General features: G+C 42.4%; 1 protein-coding gene across 1 annotated transcript in view; it reads right to left on the reverse strand.

Moving 5' to 3' along the window:
* Positions 1–19,491, reverse strand: part of LDA (limit dextrinase) — a 215,739-nt gene that overhangs the window by 51,159 nt on the left and 145,089 nt on the right. The window contains exon 24 of the mRNA XM_087370761.1: positions 6,649–6,723. Coding sequence (XP_087226887.1) covers positions 6,649–6,723 — 75 coding nt within the window. The remainder of the gene's footprint in view (positions 1–6,648; positions 6,724–19,491) is intronic.

Genomic DNA, 19,491 nt, shown 5'->3' on the forward strand with positions numbered 1-19,491 from the left:
TCTGAACTGATAAATGGACCATTTGAAAAGTATCAATGAGCATCAAATCTGCCCCAAACAACCCACTGCTTAGCTATTAAAAAACACACTGCAATGTCCCTGATTTTCAATTAGAAATCTCTGTTTTAAGGGTGCACTACTGCCAAGGCAAGGCTATACTTGAAATTTTTTAGTTGTTTTTTTTTTCTCTCAAAAAGATTAGCTCATTAAGTATGAATGAAAGCTGCAAGAGCAAGCTCAAATGCGGGAGTACATCATGTCATACAGAGAAAAAAAACAGCTCAAAAGGAGCTAACAAAAATCCAAGGTGGAGGCTGAAAATGCCACCTCAACCCTGAAGCATAGTTGGGCCCGTACCCGTATGGTTGGCTGAACCATACGTGTATGAAATAATTATTCCGTATGCGCATGGTACGGCCAATCATACTTGGCTTTTTTCGGAAGGGAAACGGGATTCCCAGACCTTTACGAAAAGGTTTTTTAATCAGTTTTTTGAAGTCGAAAGTTTTGTAGCTCTCTGTCAATTAAATGTGTACAATGTATATTTTCCTGTTTTATTTTTCTTTAAAGTTAGAGTCACGTATGATTCAGCCCCAGGGGCTGATCAATACTCCAATCATACTTCCATACCCGTATGCCGTATATGTATGGTAAGGTATGGAAAAAACTATGCCCTGAAGAAGACTTAGAGAAGAACGGAGATACCCTCCAAACTCTGAAAAAAGTATCCCTCCTGGCTATAGCTGCTGTGGAGGATTCCTGCATGCTCACCCAGATGGCCATCAATGTGTGTATAGTATCAGTCCATATAGTATCAGCCTAATGGCCATAGTGTGTGTATAGTATCAGTCCATATACTGGCCATAGACTGGGAAGGGTGAACCTGTGAACCCTTCATCGCCTCCGTACGTCTAGCCCTCCAAATATGCCAAGCTGCAATACTAGCCAGAATCTCCCAAGATGTGTCTACTGATGCACAAGCAACTCTGAAAGAAATGAAGGGAACAACTTGGAGTGTCGTCATACAATGAAAACGAAGTCTGAGTCATGTCCCTCGAAATAACACCTAAGGGCCACTAAGAGATAACCATGCCACTAATCTCCAAGTCATGAAGAAGGGTGCTCTACGAAATAAGCAAAGAATCATGGCAACACCCTTACAAATCGTCCTCGTCTATCTGCACTCCCAGAGGCAATGCTCAACTGACTCAATTGTTACGTGGCATCGAGGACAAGTAGGGTCAGCCCCAAATCGATCTCCACAGGTTCACTGCAATCCCTCCATGAATAGAAAACCAAAAGAAGAGAGTGATCTTTCTATTTGTAAGGGATTTTCAGAGCCTCCTCCAAAAAAAATTATGCACCTCTGTAGAAACCTGAAAACTATCCCAATGAGTAGCTCTGGAGGGCCTCCAACCTCTACTGCTAAGCTGAAATCTCCTGGCATTTCTGACTATGTAACAAAAAAAGGGGCTGCTCTTCTCTTGGTGCCCTTCATCAATCCATTCCCACTCCCCTGAGTCCCACTACAAGAACCTGATGGGAGAACCACCACATAACCAGAGTCTCCAAGACCCAAGTGCTAGGAAAACAGGGTCAAGATCAAGATACCACTGAGTATGTGCCCCACTCCATGCAATCTCCAAAAGAACATCATATGAAAATCTGAGAAGTTTGCCTCCCGATTGAACATCAAGACAAGGGTCTCCTCATGTGCATCCCAGAAGGCAATAACCTGTAAAGGAACACCCATCCCCGTGAAAGCTCCCAACCAAGTGGACTCTGTGATCGGCATGTCATCTATATCTATCCACTCTGCTAGTATGGCTGCCTCTATCTGCTGCATCCCAACTACACTCCCTCTGAGATGGCTAAATAATAAGAGTCTATGATCCTCTCGAAGCTTTCTAAAAGCCTTCTAGGCACCTGTGGTGGAAGCAGGTCCCCTCTCCCATCTAGACCACTGCATATAATTAGTGATCTACCATGCTCATCCAATAGATTCATTCCACAGGACTGGCTGCCTGTCTATTTCTTTGGGAGAGGAGGGTGTAACCCTCTCAAGAGTGTCTCTAAAACTGTCCCAAGGTTTCAGAATGGAAGCCGTGAGAGGGGAAGAGGGAGATCTAAGATGTTCTGAAGTAAAATTCCATCCCGAGCTGTCCATCCAATCTCCCCCATGAGAAGGCAAGTTCGGATCAATAATATTGAGACCTCCTTCCCCTATGGGGAGAATGAGAGTCTCCCAAGCCACCCTGGCTACAACATCTGAGGTGCCATCTAACCCACTCCAAAGGAAGTTCCTAATAGGTCTCATGAGCTGAGAGATACAAGCTCTAGATCTGCACCAACATGAGCAAACGAACCAGGCAATAGCCAATAATACCTGGTTCGCAACCACTACTCTGGATGCAAGGTCAAGTCTGACAGAACTCCAAAAAATGAGTTTCCTCTTGATGCTCTCCAACACGGGAGTAAATTGTTGTGCTGGAGAGATGCCCGCCCCCAACGTGGCATCCTAGGTACCTGATGGAAACACTCCTCTGAATCCAAGTGAATCCTATGTCAATCCCCCGGTCTAGAGTGTCCTTATCACTAATCCAAAAGCCATTGGATTTGTTCCAATTAATATGAGCCCCTGCTGCAATGCGAAACAAATCCAAGGCTGTCCTGAACGAGGTGAGTGTCTGTGGTGTGGCATCCAAAAAACAGCCGTATCATCTGCCAGCTCACTATCCATAGCTCGTCCTCCTGCCTCAATGGAAGACTCAGACCTATAATATCAGCTTGAGCTCTAAGGTATTAGCTTTTCTCAAAAACGACCTGCGCTGAGTAGCCAGCAAGATAGCTCTCCCCCGAGGTGGGATAAGTCAAAAAATATCAGAAAACCACCTCAAACGTGAGGTGACAGATCAAACCAGCAGGTGGCCTGGTCAAAACAAAATAGACTTTGACAAGCTTGATTTAAGGACTGTACCAGCCTCGAAATACTCCCAAATACTCCCAACACAGTCCCTAGCTGTATAGAGGCTATAGATGAAGGCAACCTGTTATAGGACTCCTCCAGTGATGAGTTGACAGCTCTCGGACAGAAAATCAATGTTTCATCAGCTCAAATCACGTCAAAACGCCAGCTGTTCACTCTATTTTTGGGGCAGCCAGTGGGAGAACAGCTCCAAGAGTATGCTCCACACCAAGACTAAAAAATAGGGTGGCTGATCAGAAACGGGCTGGAGCAGCAACTCTCGTGACGAAATTCTAGTTCTTTGTGACAAAAATTGTCCCCAAGGGCACAAGAGGTGGCGGGGGGGGGGGGAGGTAAGGGGCAGCCTGCACTAATACTAAATGTGGGGTTTGGATATGAAGAAAGGAGCTGAGGTTAATTGAAGTTGCAAGAATAACATACAAGAGGGCTATCAACATGACAACACCCTAAAACCTAAGGTGAGTTAAAATTGACTATACTACTAACTCAACCACTACCCATGGTTAGGGGGGGAAACTCCTTACCCTCCTATTTAATGAAGGACCCACTTGATCTGGAAGGCATTAAAGCCACCCAGAAAGAGAGAACTCAACTTTCTTTAAAAAACACCTATTCTAGGCAAGAAAGCAAGCCCAGCTTTTAGAAAGCACATGCTTTCTAGCTGGCTGGCCATTCAAGTGATTAATATCTTAGAGACTCAAGTGTGTTATGTCTTGCGACATAAGATAAAGGATGAGAGAGCACAAGCTGCATCTCTTGATAGGAAGTTCACATGGTCAGCCATACGTCTTGTTAGAATATGAAGGTATACAAGATTTGTTTCCGATGTTAGTTGCACATTCATAGGTCTACCTTGATATCTGTGGTGCATATGTTGTTTCTTTCCTCATCCTATCATATTCTCCACATGAATTAGAGCCCTCTTTCTCTTGCAGCTTCTCTGCTTCTGAGTACACAGACACAATGCGTGTGACTGAGGGAGTGGTAGCCACAGGCTGGTCATGGCTCATTAAAGAGCTGTAAGAGTTCATACGCAGTGGCATGGTGCTCTAGAATGGGGTTGAGGCTGAAGGGAGGCCATATCAGCCAGCCAGTGATAAAAGCTCTCGACATCGGCACAGTTAAGGACTTTGGAGGCAAACTGGGATCAGCAGCTCTTGATGGCAAGCAGCTGAGTTTTTGCTTTTCACAGAACAGCAAAGGAGAAAGTGCAGACATGCTTAAAGGGTTGTGACAGCACCTTTGGCATTAGTGGCCAGCCACAGGTCTAAAGGGTGGCGATTAACTAATACATCGGCCACTGCCTTAAATATTACCATATTTCCAACATGTATCCAAATGAATATTATATCCAACAGAGTGACAGATGACGGAGTAGCAATTGTCCTCAACAAACATTAAACAACCGATAGTTTGAATATTTCAAAATCAAGTTCATGTCAAACTGACAAACTAGTGGTTACAAGAGATTCAAACAAACTCATGATTCCTTGTTCCTAACAAGCCACTGGCCAGCCAGTGTTATGTTGCTATATAGCATAGCAAACATATTAAACGTATCTTATGTCCTCTGGAGATGATTTTTCCATTTATAATATGGAATAGATGTTCAGTGGGGAGCATAGTAAGTCTTAGACACGTATCCAATAAGCTACTGCCCTAATGTCATGGATGACCTAGTGTTGATGTCATACACAAACACCAGTTTATGGACAATGCAATGACTGTAGTACCCTTAGTCTTTCACCTACACCATCGAACTTGAGATAAATGTTTAATTGCCAACCTTGGGTCTCCCGTCAATTCTATCTTAGTTAGGATTCACAATCCCTATGCTGGCTCTCCACCCCATGTTTAAATCTAAGGTTTAACTAATGCAATGAGTTTAAAGTTTCAAGCATCATTCAAACGCTATTGATTACCAAGCCACATAGAATCACACAGCTAAGGAAAAGGTCAAGACAGTGGAGCCCCAAATAAAACTACCTGGTTAAAATTTTACCTCTCCTGATGATGTGAATATGGTCATGAGAACTCTTTAAACATTTTAATCTTTGCAACAAAATATTATCCAAGAACCTTAATTCACATAAAGGCTATGCCATTTAGTAGATCCTTTTATTGAAATTCCTGGCATAGGATACCCAGTTCATAACTACAGCAAAATACATGTTCGTGTTATTAAAAATAACCGTCTCATCATTACATTTCACATTATCACATAGCTTTTCATGCAATTCAAATATGTGATGCAGGGTGCTTACTCAGGACCGACCATCAGGGAATGCTACACACAAGACAAGAGTACCTTCTTCTCTTCAACAGATTTAGGGCCTCAATGGATCAAAAGGAAAACTTAGGGTTAACGATGGCATTGATAGTCCTGCTCATCCAACATAGAACACTTTACAAGATTCTAAGTCCACAGTTTTCAATGCATATGCAGGGGAGGGGCAGGAGCAATGCAGGTGCACATGCACGGACGCTTGCATGTCACATGCATGTGCTTCCAAAAAGAAGAAGAATAAACACAAGATTCTGTAAAAGAAATAAAGTGGCCAGTGCTTTACACGGGCGTGTGTGCCTGCCAATGCATGCAGCCCTTTTCCTTTATAATAGGCCTGTTTACAATAAAATAGCAGGATCTTACATGATCCATTGAAGGCCGGTAGTTCAAAAAACATTCGTTCAAGTCAAAAGTCTTTTGCTTTCCTGTAATTTAGCGAAGATATGCTCTTTAGTTTTAATCCACTATCTTTATGAGTTTGATATTGTGGCATGCATCTTCTTCAAGAGGCATGGTCTACCTGCTTGGAAAAACAAGCAATGAAGTAGGGCAGGCATTAAGCGTAGTTGGAAAATTGGCTTTTTAAAGGTAAAAAGAAAGCCCTGTGGTGTTTCAGAGTTATCTCTAGAGACTAGTACTTCAATGATCTGCTAAATGCAAGGAGGCTGGTAATTCTTGAAAAAATGCCTCCAACTCCACCGTGCACTCCACAAGGGACAAATGTCAAATTTCCAATACATCATCACCTTTCTGTAGAAGCTCTTCAGTTGTAATCTAGTATCCTATTAGTTAGACATTGTGACATACTTCTTTTACAAGCTAACCTTCGCCAAACAAGCAATTAAGTAAGCAGGCATGAAGTGCAAGGACTACAATGAGGAAAGAGTATACCACATGCTGATGTATATTAGATGCACAGATGCACGTCACTCTTTGTATAATGAGAATATGAGGGAAAACCGAATTATGCATTCATTGCCTTATTTAGAAGGATCTTTCTGGCATTACTTGCTCATGATAATATTGCTCTAGGTGCTTTAGAATGATAACTAGGAAAGAGATTTCTTTATCGGAGGGTGCCATTGTATACACACACAGGCAGCCCAAACGGTGCAAAGACAGACTGAGGTTAAAAGAATAAGATGCTTGTGTGTAAAACATAATTTTCTCACTCAACGCACAAGAGAGAACCTTGTATCCTAAGTAGGAGCTTGTGGGCACTCTTTCTCCTATGCGCTTGTGGACATTTCCCAATACTATTAGCAAGATACAAAAAGATAACCCACATAGGATTATAAAAAGACGAGCCATGAAGCATCACTTTCACATTCATAAACTTCCACGGAGATACTTTTGCATATGTTGAGTTTCTTACCTGGGAAAGTGCAACAATACTAGAAGCCAAATAGTTGATTCTACACCTATCTTGCAAAGAAACATCACGTGCAGTCTGCACAACAAGGCAAGCATGGATGAGGAAACTCTCAATCCTAATATGATTCAGCCAACCTGGAAGGAGGAAAAGAGGAAGAACTAAGACAAGTAGCTTACAGATGAAAACAGGAAATAGTGCAAAAAGTGACTGCGATTCAAGACTTTAATACTTTCATCTGTTAACTCCAAGAATTTGTCATGTAACTTTTGTGGTCATTTGAGATATACAATTTTACTTTTTCCAAAGTCTCCATTTTCTTGTGCATCAGTGTAAATTCTTTCAATACAAGGACATGTAAAAGTTATTACAAATAGAGCCTACTCTTTTATTTGAAAAAAAGCTTGTGGTGTGCACAAACAAGAATTTTAACAACTTTACTTTTTCTCCCGCTTTTGACATATATCAAAGAACTTAGCCTCCTACCCTGAAATAAAAGACCCTAACAGAAACATGTAAAGTAAAAAGGACCACAAATCACAAATCTTGACAAGCTGGCTAATACAAAAGGTTGATCTAATTGTGAAATCATTGCACACAACAGCTTACATGGATAGCTGCACAAGATGAATGGAAAGCATACAATATTGATGAGATGAAAGCATCTAGAGCCTGTCAGCACCCTCCTTTAAAATTAGAAACCCCTCAAGTACTTACATCCAGAGAATTCATTCTAGTCCAACAATGACGTAGATGGATGTCTCATTCATTTAGGAAGAAGCTATTGTACTACCACAAAATGACACTGGCATAGCAGTAGACATACATGAGGGGCCAAAGTCATACAATATGGAAAATATTTATTGGATATGTGCAATGCACATGAGCAAATCGTGTGCAATAGGTTGCAGAGATGGTCTAGATTTCAGGGATGCACACACCAATCACATGGCAGATCATGAACTACATGTTGGGGTCTCCTACTTTCACTTCACAGATGTCCACGTCAGAGTGCTCGTTCTTATGCCAGTAACCAATCATTCATGTTGGAACTCAAGATGCATATTTATCTCTTAAGAACAAGAGGATGCTCAAACTATAAACCAAGATGAACTCAAGCCAAAACAAGATAGGGCGAATGTATTAATAACTCCAAGACAGACACATCCACGCATCCCTACCGGGCTTGTGCAGGTTTACAAGCATATATAAGACCAGCTACAAAGCCACAAAGGCTCCCAAAAAGTCACTGCAGCTGAGCTTCATAAAATGACGAGAAAAAGACTCCGACTGACACACAGTCGTAGAGATGTCGCCACACAGGCTTGTAAGATTTACTGCTACACACGCAGTATGCTCCCGAGAAGCTGCTCTCACACAAGAGCTCTAAAAGCCTCCATGCATAGAGTAGTCCGATTAGAAAATCCTGCCAGCTCACTAATGTCTCATAGATGCCATCAAAGAATGCTCCTACCGACTCTCATGGAGTCACCAAAACGCACGGAGTGATAAGAGAGATGCTATGAGAGAACCGACTAGAACTAGCATTATATGGGCTACTGCATCTATTTCTGACGAGTGGCCACCATCCTTTGTCTTTAGGGAAAGACTCCTCCCCACGAGATTTACCAACATTACCAAGAAATCCAACAGCCCCCCTTAACCCGAGTGGGAAAAAAATAGGAATGAAAATACTCAGCCATTCCCACAGATTTGGCTGAAATACTCAATAAGAAACTTACCCACAAAGGGCCCAAAATTTGTCGCCATCTACAAAAGGCTAAAAGAAAATACTTAGAAAGAAACGGCAATCCATCCACACAGGATCACAGAAAGGCTTTTACGACTTCAAATTTGAACTAAAAAGCATAGTTGTCTTCAAGTTTGATCACCAAAAAGTCTACGTCCACCAATCCAACACAAACTTCAGCGTTGATGTAGCTACAAATCTCCATCGCTAGCAAATAAAAGTTACCTTCAAATTGTCAAGGCAAGAAATTCTTGCCAATGAACGTGGATTCCAATGAAATAACTTGCCATTCCAATAAAGTAACTTTTCTGTCGATGGGAAATCTTGGTTTGCCCAATGTCAATAGACTAGTAGATTTTAGTCCAAGTACCCATCACACTCAATCTCTGACAACGGCAGGAGGCTCTTGACAAATTCTCACATGCCCTCATAAAGACCATAATGATGCTTTGGTACCAATGCATCGCTTATACAAAACACCTTCAAATATATTTTTCGGATGTCGCTTGAAAGCCAAGTTACAAAATCTACTCCATGCATGATGCTGATGCAAGATAAGACTCTTAACTTTTGGACTAACTGTCTTCTCAACCTTTTGAAGCTCCAAAACTCACGCTCAGACTCTGACCAACTACAAGACCTCACAGTTCTCTCAGACTCAATCTTGGTGGAGAATCCTGAAATGAGATGACCTCTAAAGAGTTCACTTGACACTTCACAGATCCTCAGAGATTTCTGATCTGATACCAATTGTTGGAGCTCAAGATGCAGATTTATCTCACAAGCACAAGAGAACGCTCACACAATAAACTGAGATGAACATCACACCAAAACAAGACAGGGTGAATGTATCAATGACTCAAAGACAAACACCTCCACGCATCCCTAGGGGCTTGTTGTTCAAGCTTACAAGCATATATAAGACCAGCTACAAAGTCCAATGGCTCCCAACAAGTCAATGCAGCTGAGCTGGTACTACATTACTTTGTGTAGTTGATGCCTCTACCCTTGTCTTGAGTATCACTAAGGAATGGATTTATGGGTATATTCGGCATGCCATTGACGAGGTTCGGCCACAATATGACTCCATGTGCTTCTCACACTCTTGGGACTTGATGATGGAGGACATTGCAAAGTTGGATTGGGTAGAATCTACGCCTAATAAAGCAACCCAAATCATCAAGGTCATAACAATGCATTAGCTCTTCTTAGAGTTGTATGCAAATATGATCTTGTCAAGCCATCCAAGACAAGATTTGGTTATCTCTTTCTTATTCTTCAAAGGTAAGTCAAGAGCTAGCTAATACAGAGTTCATTTTCAATTTCATTTCTTAATACTTATTTTTCAAATTTTGATTCTTGAATCTTAACTTATGCTGAAATTTAGGATGACACAAACGAAAGATGCACCCACGCGTCTCGTTTGTAGTGAAGAGTAGGAAGCTTGGAGGAGAAGCCACAAAGTGGAAGCACGTACCACAACTTCCTACATGTTGGACAATACTTTTTGGGAAGAAGCCACAGCCATAAAAGCCGCCAACACACCTTTGTACTTCATTTTAAGATTATTTGACTATGAGGGAAATACAATGAGTCATCTCTACCACTACATGCAAAATCTTAAAGAGAGTATGCTTAATTGTAGATGTCTCTCAAGTGATAGGTATGCAAACTCTTTGTTATAATATCTGGACAATACTTTTTGGGAAGAAGCCACAGCCATAAAAGCCGCCAACACACCTTTGTACTTCATTTTAAGATTATTTGACTATGAGGGAAGTACAATGAGTCATCTCTACCACTACATGCAAAATCTTAAAGAGAGTATGCTTAACTGTAGATGTCTCTCAAGTGATAGGTATGCAAACTCTTTGTTATAATATCAAAGATGTTACATAATACATTGAATTTAGAGAGTGTTGTCACACAATATTAAAATTTCATACATTGCAATTTACAGGATGGATCATCTTTGTCAAATATGGACAAAAAGATGGAATTGATTTCATAAACCAATTCATATTATTTCCTATATGTTGCATCTCTTATACAAGGAGAAAAGTCACTGGTCCAATATTGTTCTTATGGCTGGCTGGATATCCCATGTGGATAGAGTTTGACCTCTGAAGAGCAAGGAATTTAAGTACTTACTACAAAGCATCTTGATTGGAATTCTTGGTCTTAGTATACCATATGATCAATTGCTAAGAGCTTATGCTTGCAAGGTCCAACCTCTCTTGAGTCTTTGAGTTATGTGGCATCAATGATCATGCATGCCATTCGACTAATCTAGATCCATTATCCTATCTAGATTCTAACACTAAAGCATTTCCCATGACTCATCTTATAGGATTGAGAGGGAGTCTGCGCTCTGTGTTCTTGACTATAGCCAGTTCAAGTGAGATGTGGCTATGAGTCTAGAGCAAAGAAGATATGATGTTTCATGGTGGGAAGATAAAATGGACGGCTTACTCCCACTTTACAAAGACTAGCTCTTCGAGTATTGTCCTAGGACTGCACTATGGCATAGCTAAGCGCATATCGAGCATATGCACATACATTCATACTAAACAGAGAAATAGGTAATCCAACTTATTGCTTGGATGTATTTTCAATTCTCTCGAATCTTGAGCCTTATCCGATTTATGAATCACGACTAGAATCTAGATGCATTTTCAATCTTATTTTATCTAGAAATATTTACGTTTTATGTTATTATCATGTTACAGGTTGAGGCTAGGTTGGTCTATGTAAATGCCAATGTTCGGCTCTTGGAGCGTTTCAAAGACATAGACAGTACATATGTGCTAAATTGGAAGGTCAAAGAGCTCGATCCAGAAGTTCTAAGAAGCTTGAGCAAGGCATGGCTTAAGGGGAGAATATTCATATATCATTCAGCAGTGATGAGGATATAGCTTATGATTTTCTTCAAGAGGATGAGGCACGCTTTCGGCGTGTAACGCGTGCACAATCAAGGGTTATTGCACAAACATCTACTAGTACAACACCCATGATTGCAAACACTGGCCCTTCATCTTCACTTTGATGGTATACATGACGGCGAGGTCGTGGTCGTACCCTTACTACTAGTGGTCATACTAGTGATTCCTTTTTAGGAGATGGCAACAAGGGTAGAGGAGCAAGAGAGTTCCCATGGCAAAGAATCCACAGATTCAGATCCAGATAGTGATAGTGATAGAGAGAAAGAAAGTTTATTAAAGTATTCGGAAGACCGATGGATCTATGAGACTGTGAAAATCCTGATACAACAAGCTATGGTAGTGGAGCTACTAAACGAGCATCCATACCAATGCAAAATGCAAAAATGCAGAATGGCAGTACTAAGTCCTAAGTACAACATAGTCATGTTGATGGTCGACTATATCTCAATCTCAGCATCATCATCAATATCATCATCATCCTCGGCAACAGCAAGATATTAGGATGGATGAGGCAGTGGAGGCATAAAGTCGGCAATAGAGTATTGTCGGTCACTCAAAAGTGTGGTCCTGGCACGTCTCCTAGTCGTAGCTCTGCGTCTAACTAGGGCTACTGTGACCCCCGTCGGTCGGGCTCCGACTCTAAACAAGGAGGGGATGTCTCCAAGTGTGATCTGTGTGTCGACCCTTTGTCTGAGCTGTCGGGTCACGGGCTCTGGGTCATGGTCATGTCGAGGCCTCATCTCGTTGGAGTCCATGTGATCTAGCTCAGAGAACTCCGTGATAGAGCTTTGAGAGGGATCAACCAAGGAAGAAGTCTGCTCCTGTGTCTCCGTGCTCGGAGTATCCTGTATCTAAGTGCCTCATGAATGAAACCTGCCAAACACCACTGGTCTGGGTAGGAGACGAAACGGGCTATAATCCCATAACTATCCCTGAAGAATCTAGCTCAAAGAACTCCGTGATAGAGCTTTGAGAGGGATCAACCAAGGAAGAAGTCTGCTCCTGTGTCTCCGTGCTCGGAGTATCCTGTATCTAAGTGCCTCATGAATGAAACCTGCCAAACACCACTGGTTTGGGTAGGAGACGAAACGGGCTATAATCCCATAACTATCCCTGAAGAGGCAGTGGAAATATCCTCGGATCTCATAGTACACAGGACACCTGAAGATAAAATGATCCTCTGTCTCAACCTCCTGTATGTCACATAGTGTGCATATGCGCCGCTCCATGGGTAGTTGCTCTGCTCTGCCGCTCTCGATGCGAAGTCTGTGTAAAGAGACCCGGAATTGCCCAAGAGAGATCCTCAGCGAGTGGGGTAGGTGAATCTGTGTGTATCATGGTGGGTCAATGAAACCCTCCGCTGTGATATGTAAGAAGTGATCTCTGTAGAAGCTAAGCTTCACTGGGAGTTCACTCACTAAGCAAAATGGCAGTACTAAGTCCTAAGTCCTAAGTACAACATAGTCATGTCGATGGTCGACTATATATCAATCTCAGCATCATCATCAATATCATCATCATCCCCAGCAACAGCAAGATATTAGGATGGATGAGGCAGCGGAGGCATGAAATCGGCAATAGAGTGTTGTCGGCCACTCAGAGGTGCGGTCCTAGCACATCTCCTGGTCGTAGCTCTGCGTCTAACCAAGGCTACTGTGACCCCCGTCGGTCGGGCTCCGACTCTAAACAAGGAGGGGATGTCTCCAAGTGTGATCTGTGTGTCGACCCTCTGTCTGAGCTATCAGGTCACAGGCTCCGGGTAACAATCATGTCGAGGCCTCGTCTCATTGGGGTCCATGTGATCTAGCTGAAAGAACTCCGTGATAGAGCTCTGAGAGGGATCAACCGAGGAAGAAGTCTGCTCCTGTCTCCGTGCTCGGAGTATCCTCTCGCGGTGTCTAAGTGCCTCATGAATGAAACCTGCCAAACACCGCTGGTCTGGGTAGGAGAGGAAATGGGCTAAAATCCCATAACTATCTCTGAAGAGGCAGTGGAAACGTCCTCGGATCTCATAGTACACATGATACCTAGAGCTATCCATGGTAGCCTACTACGCCCCGAGGTATAATCCCCATATTCCCTAACTCGGTTCACATATGTGATGACCTGAAATGCAGCATCTAGCTGTAAAGGGGGTGACCCAAACTCAGCCTGAATGATCTGGTGAGGAACGAATGACTTACCATGAATCATCCGTGATAACATGAGAACCTGTAGCTGCTCAACACGGGCCCACTCTATATCCAACAAGTCTGGCCCCCAACAAGGGCTGCTGTACATCCCCGCTGGGCGAGCCAAGGAGTCAAAAAGCAACCCCTTGGTGCGTGGATCCTGAAAGTGCGAGCGGAAGCACTGCCTCTCTAGTCTGGCCAATGAGGCATACCCTCTACTCAAGCGTGCCTGCATTACGGGTCTCATAGTGACGCGTCAAAATCCCAAAACAACAAAACGGACGCAACGTTTCTTGTGAGTATGTCAATAACATGATCATCAAGTGGCTGCAAATCAGGCTCAACATTGGCATCATGACGAGACTGTGAACTGCTAGAAGCATTGGATGTGCAACCAGCAAAATCTCATCTGAATCTGTATTTAACTGAAAAGGGGCCGCAAGGAATCAAACACCTCAGAGGCTCTATAGATAGCTGTTTCTTACAGTCCAGCCAAGTTAAAGCTGCATTCTCAGAAAAAACCATGTCTCTACTAACAATAACCTTGCCTGTGCTAGGCTAATACAACCTCTATCCTTTGCTCTGTGAGTTGTAGCCAATGAAAAGGCATTTGACAGCCTTATCTTCTAACTTATGCCTGAGCTGAGACGGAACATTTACATATGCCGAGGACCCAAACACCAGCATGTATAAGATCACAGGCCTCCGTCCTGTCCATGCTTCATAAGGAGTGATGGCCTTCAATGCCCCATGTTGGTGCTTGCTTGAGCACACAATTGGCACACCTAATCACATCCAACCAAAACTTATTGGGCAACCTTGTTCTTCGGCTCTGCAACTCCATTCTATGGCACTATGCACTGATGTATTATGCCTCAAGCTGCTAAGAATATCTGCAAATTTCACTGGACATATATGCAATCATCTGTAAATGTGGAGGGTCAAGAGCTTGTTTCCACTCTTGTTTTCTGATAGCAAGCATGGATGGAATCTGCAAGGCTAGCTTCGAGGGCAAGCAACACAAGGAACCATTTCCAAAGTAGGCCACATCAAGGGAGAAAGCTCCATTGGAGTTGTATACTCCAACATATGCGGATCCATGTCAACACATTTATTCACAAATTCTCGCTACTTTTTGACTTCGTAGCCACACGGTTTGGGTTTTCTGTCTAGGGAAGAAGTCTCAAGCCTTTGATAAATCCAGACAGTGGAAGGCCAAGATAGAGTAGTAAAGAGATTCCACACTAAACAATGGAGGAGAATCTACTTGAGAAGCTTTTGACGCTTTTTGTAAGAATAATGGAATCAAAAGACAACTCACTACAACTTGCACATCCCATCAGAACGAGGTCACGGAGCAATTGTGCACATCCTGAAGGACAAAGACACAGGCAATTTCGAATATCAATGGGACTTCATCTCTCAAACCATGCAGTGCTTCGGTTTTTTGAGTAAAATGCAGCATGTTATATATTGGTTATACTCTGACAATAAAGCTGCCTGCATCATATCTGGGGACATTTCTGATCAGTGGATTTTGTATCGATCAATGAGACAAGGATGCCCACTAAGTGCACTGCTATATGCAATAGCTACTCTTCTGATGCTTCGGTATATAGATCACATTGTGGATATTGATGTCTTGTATGGTTTAGAGATATATGGCAGAAAGCCCATGTTTGCACAAGCTTATGTGGATGATTCCTTCTTCACCCCAAAAAATAGAGCAGGATCTTTCACAACTTATATGTGCCCTATCCTTCCAGGTAAATTTTCAAAAAAGCTTCTGCCTTTACATGCTAAAGATTGGCATTCCTCTCTATGGCCCGGGCAAATTGTGTTGCCCAACCAACTTGGCGATTTCGAATATCAATGGGACTTCATCTCTCAAACCATGCAGTGCTTTGGTTTTTTGAGTAAAATGCAGCATGTTATATATTGGTTATACTCTGACAATAAAGCTGCATGCATCATATCTGGGGACATTTCTGATCAGTGGATTTTGTATCGATCAACGAGACAAGGATGCCCACTAAGTGCACTGCTATATGCAATAGCTACTCTTCCGATGCTTCGGTATATAGATTACATTGTGGATATTGATGTCTTGTATGGTTTAGAGATATATGGCAGAAAGCCCATGTTTGCACAAGCTTATGTGGATGATTCCTTCTTCACCCCAAAAAATAATGAGCAGGATCTTTCACAACTTATATTTGCCCTATCCTTCCAGGTAAATTTTCAAAAAAGCTTCTGCCTTTACATGCTAAAGATTGGCATTCCTCTCTATGGCCCAGGCAAATTGTATTGCCCAACCAACTTGTTATCCATCAGGCTGGATGGTCACTCATCGGCAACAAATAGATTGGGTGCTTGCCAAGCTTAAAAAGAAGCTGGAATATTGGAAGTTAGCCACCTAGCCACTGCATGTTTGTTTCCATATCGTGCAATCCATTTTGGTTGCTTACATACAATTCTTCTTGCCTCTATGATGTTTGCTAGGAAGGATATTCCATCTTTTATGTCCACTCTTATGGGACCTTTTGGTGCTCAAGGCATGGCCATAAGACCTCAGATTACTGTCTATGGAGCGTCTCTGCTCGCCAAAAATGAATGGTGGTCTAAATATTTTAAATACTCACATTCACATTTTGGCATATAAGGGAAAAAAGATGGTGGAATTTCTGTAGGGTATTCAGCCTTGGGCTTCTAGGATGCGTCATTTGATTTCACAATTGATTGCTTCTGATTTTTGGCACTGGCATCCAAATCAATGGAATTTTATTTTGGGACACATTGATGGCAAAGTTAAGGGTTGTTCATTTGCCTCTACAATGCTTTCAGATTAGAAAGAAATTCTTCCTCATCTCAAATGGCAAGGCCACACCTCCCTAGAGGGCAATTCTTTGCGGGTGGAAAGTCTGATCCTCCCCTTGATTTGCAAGAACCCAGGCACTCTTGCTTCATATCATCCAAAGGAATACAGTTGGTGGGTGATGTGATACATCCGGATGGTACATTGCTCTCTTTTCCATTGGCAGTCAAAGTATGCTTTGGAGTTACAAAATAAACAGTTTTGGCTTCTCTTTCTTAGATGCTTCAATCTTTCCTAGCAGTGCCGCAGTTAGAGCTCTCTTATCATCTTACGGATTGGGCATTGCATTGACAGGATCAAGGAACTCATTGTCTGCCATTGCCTAATTTAACAGTGGCCAGTTTGTATAAAGTTTTGATGCCTCCACCTTGGATTTCAGATCCGGGAAATCAGATTTGGTCTATGAATCATAGTGCCAAGTGGTGGCACAAAAGATTGTGACTGCTTAAGAGCTGTAAATTGCCTCTTCGCCAATAGGTGTTTCTATGGCAGGTGATGTTAGGGATTATTCCATTTGGTGAACTCTTAGCCCAATGACATATTGCTCCTGCTATCTGTCACAGATGTTTGGCTCCTAGGGAATCGTTGATCCATCTCTCTTGGCACTGCCTTGACACTCATGGCTTTCTACTTCTTTTAAATCAGCGTCTCCGAGATAGATTCCCTACTGCTTCCTTTGGCGAGCTCTTCTAGATATTCGGCATCTATCCCCTCAGGCCGGATTTTCATCTTTTCTTCGCATGGGTTGGGGCCTCTGGACTATATGGAAGGACGGAAATCATAGTGTCTTTGGAGACTCACTTTTTCCAAGTTTTCCTATTTCCGGATGTCACTAAGGCAATCTTTTATTGATTGCCTCAGTGCTCCTCAAATAGATTCTTCTATCTACTTGTCTTATATTGAAATCTTCTAATGTTTTGTATTGGCAAGTTCTCTCTTTGAAAATTGCTTCTTATAATATTAACAAATATGGATTTCACCCCCAAAAAAAAAAAAAAAGTGTGCGCGTGTACACACTTTTTTTTTAGTGAAATCTTATATTTCTGTGTGGGAAACCTCAAAAAGAGGTAAAAACCCACCAAATAAGTACAAGAAAAAAATTTACAAGTAAAGCCTCAGAGCAAAAGTCATGAGGCAGCCAAGTAAAAAGTTACATATCAAGCTGGAGGAGGATCAAACACAGCATCCTCCAGCTTCAAATTATTGCTCTGTAAACACTAATGCTATGATGAAACCACACCATCAATAAAAACAGCTGTTTTTTGCCCTTGTGATTCTTCTTGATATAGGCTGGTACCCGAAATTTCTGAATCACAGGGTCAAAAACCTGTTGTAACATGGGATGAAAAGATTCGAGTAAAAAAGGCACTTCTGCATCCCAAACAGAAGAAGACTCTGGCACAAGCATCAGAGGCAAAGGAGCTAGATCAACATCTGTATCCTCCGACGAAAGAGCTGCATCCGATAAGGCAAGACTCGGCATTTCAGCTTCACTTCAAGGATCAACTTGAGAAAGAGCATATGCAACATCCTGTATGATCCCCTCTGCAAGGGGCACATCCATATCTAGAGAAGGAGGCTGATGATGCTCAACGGGAGTCCGATCCTGAACTTCTTCAGCAAGAGAAAAATTAACATGTGATTTTTCTACCTTCCTCCAATAATACTTCGGAGGAGTAAAAGAAGGCTTATCCAGTAAAGCCTTAGCAGAAACCGGACGAGAAGGAAGAGTAAACTTTACTGCTGAAGAAGGAGTAGGAGGAGTGGTCATGGAAGCCGAAGGGCAAGCACGTGCAAAATGACCAACCTGCCGGCATCGATAACATGCTATAGGAAAAGAAGCAATATGCAGCCTGATGCACATCAGATGAGCAAATCCCAAATCAAGATCCAGAGTAGAGGGCACAGGCTGCATCATATCCCATAAAATACAAAGGCGAACATCCCGAGTAGCCTACAAAAACTCCTGTCTCGGAACATGTAGAGGCCTCTCCAAAAAAGCTACAAGAGTAGGAAGATGCTCAAGAAGAGGCAAAGGCAACACTTTGAGGGTAATCCAGACCGGACAGTGAATCAGAAGAGAGTGTGTGTGTACACACACACACACACACACACAACACCAGACATACACATTTTTTCGGGGTAAAAAAACTGTTCATTAAGAGTACATTCATAGCTATCTTAGAGTGGAACAACTACGGTTTAAAACTAGAAACAACAATAAAAGACTTCCAACCTGGCTTGAGGAAGGTTTCCAATGGAATGAGCATCCATATATGTCTTCCGGATGTCACTCAAGCAATCTTTTTATGATTTTCTCTATTTACTCGGCTTACAATGAGATCTTTTGATATTTTAATTGCATGTGAAAGATTCTTCCCATTATCCTTTCAGTCCTGAAAGACCCTGTTTGTTCCCAGTACCCGTACGTATTTCTTGAGGCGGATTTAGCAAAACTGATTTGCTTCAACAACGCCTGCAAGCGAGATTCCCATCTGTTCCATTTGGGAAGTTCTTCTTGCTATTTGGGTTTTTCATTCATTCAGACCGGAGTTTCATCTTTTCTTCATTTGGGTTCGCTACTGGGCACTATGGACTTTATGGACATATAGAAATTGTAAAATCTTTGGTGATCCAGGTGGCGGGTCTCACAGGGTTGAGGCTCCCAATCACGCAAGAGGAGGAGCTCCTTGACTCGGAGTTTGCAGATGACACAGCCTTGTATGTTAAGGGCACCACAACGAGTCTAGAGAGAGTCAGAGGTGCCTTGGCTATCTATTGTAAGGCCTCGGGGGCACAGATCAACTACACGAAATCCAAAGGCTTCTTCACGGGCTTTGAGGAGACATAGGAGATCCGTGAGTGGGAGAGTGACTTTGGTTTCAGTTGGATACCGCGGGCCCAGACAACGAGACATGGCACTAGACTAGGTGGATCTAAGGCTACGGGACTTTAATGCATTAAATGTGCCTAGGGCCAAATGTTTTAAAGATATCCCAAGAGAGGGGTAAATAATGCATTAAGGAAGGACCCTACAATTGTGACATGTGGCATACTAGATTTATCTAGGGAGTTTTGGGGCTCATTGGGAATAAGCAAGCATGAGCT

The sequence above is a fragment of the Dipteris shenzhenensis genome, chromosome 32, assembly GCF_047967505.1.
Source record: "Dipteris shenzhenensis isolate YYH24624 ecotype China chromosome 32, Dip_SZ_1.0, whole genome shotgun sequence".
Taxonomy (NCBI): Eukaryota; Viridiplantae; Streptophyta; class Polypodiopsida; order Gleicheniales; family Dipteridaceae; genus Dipteris; species Dipteris shenzhenensis.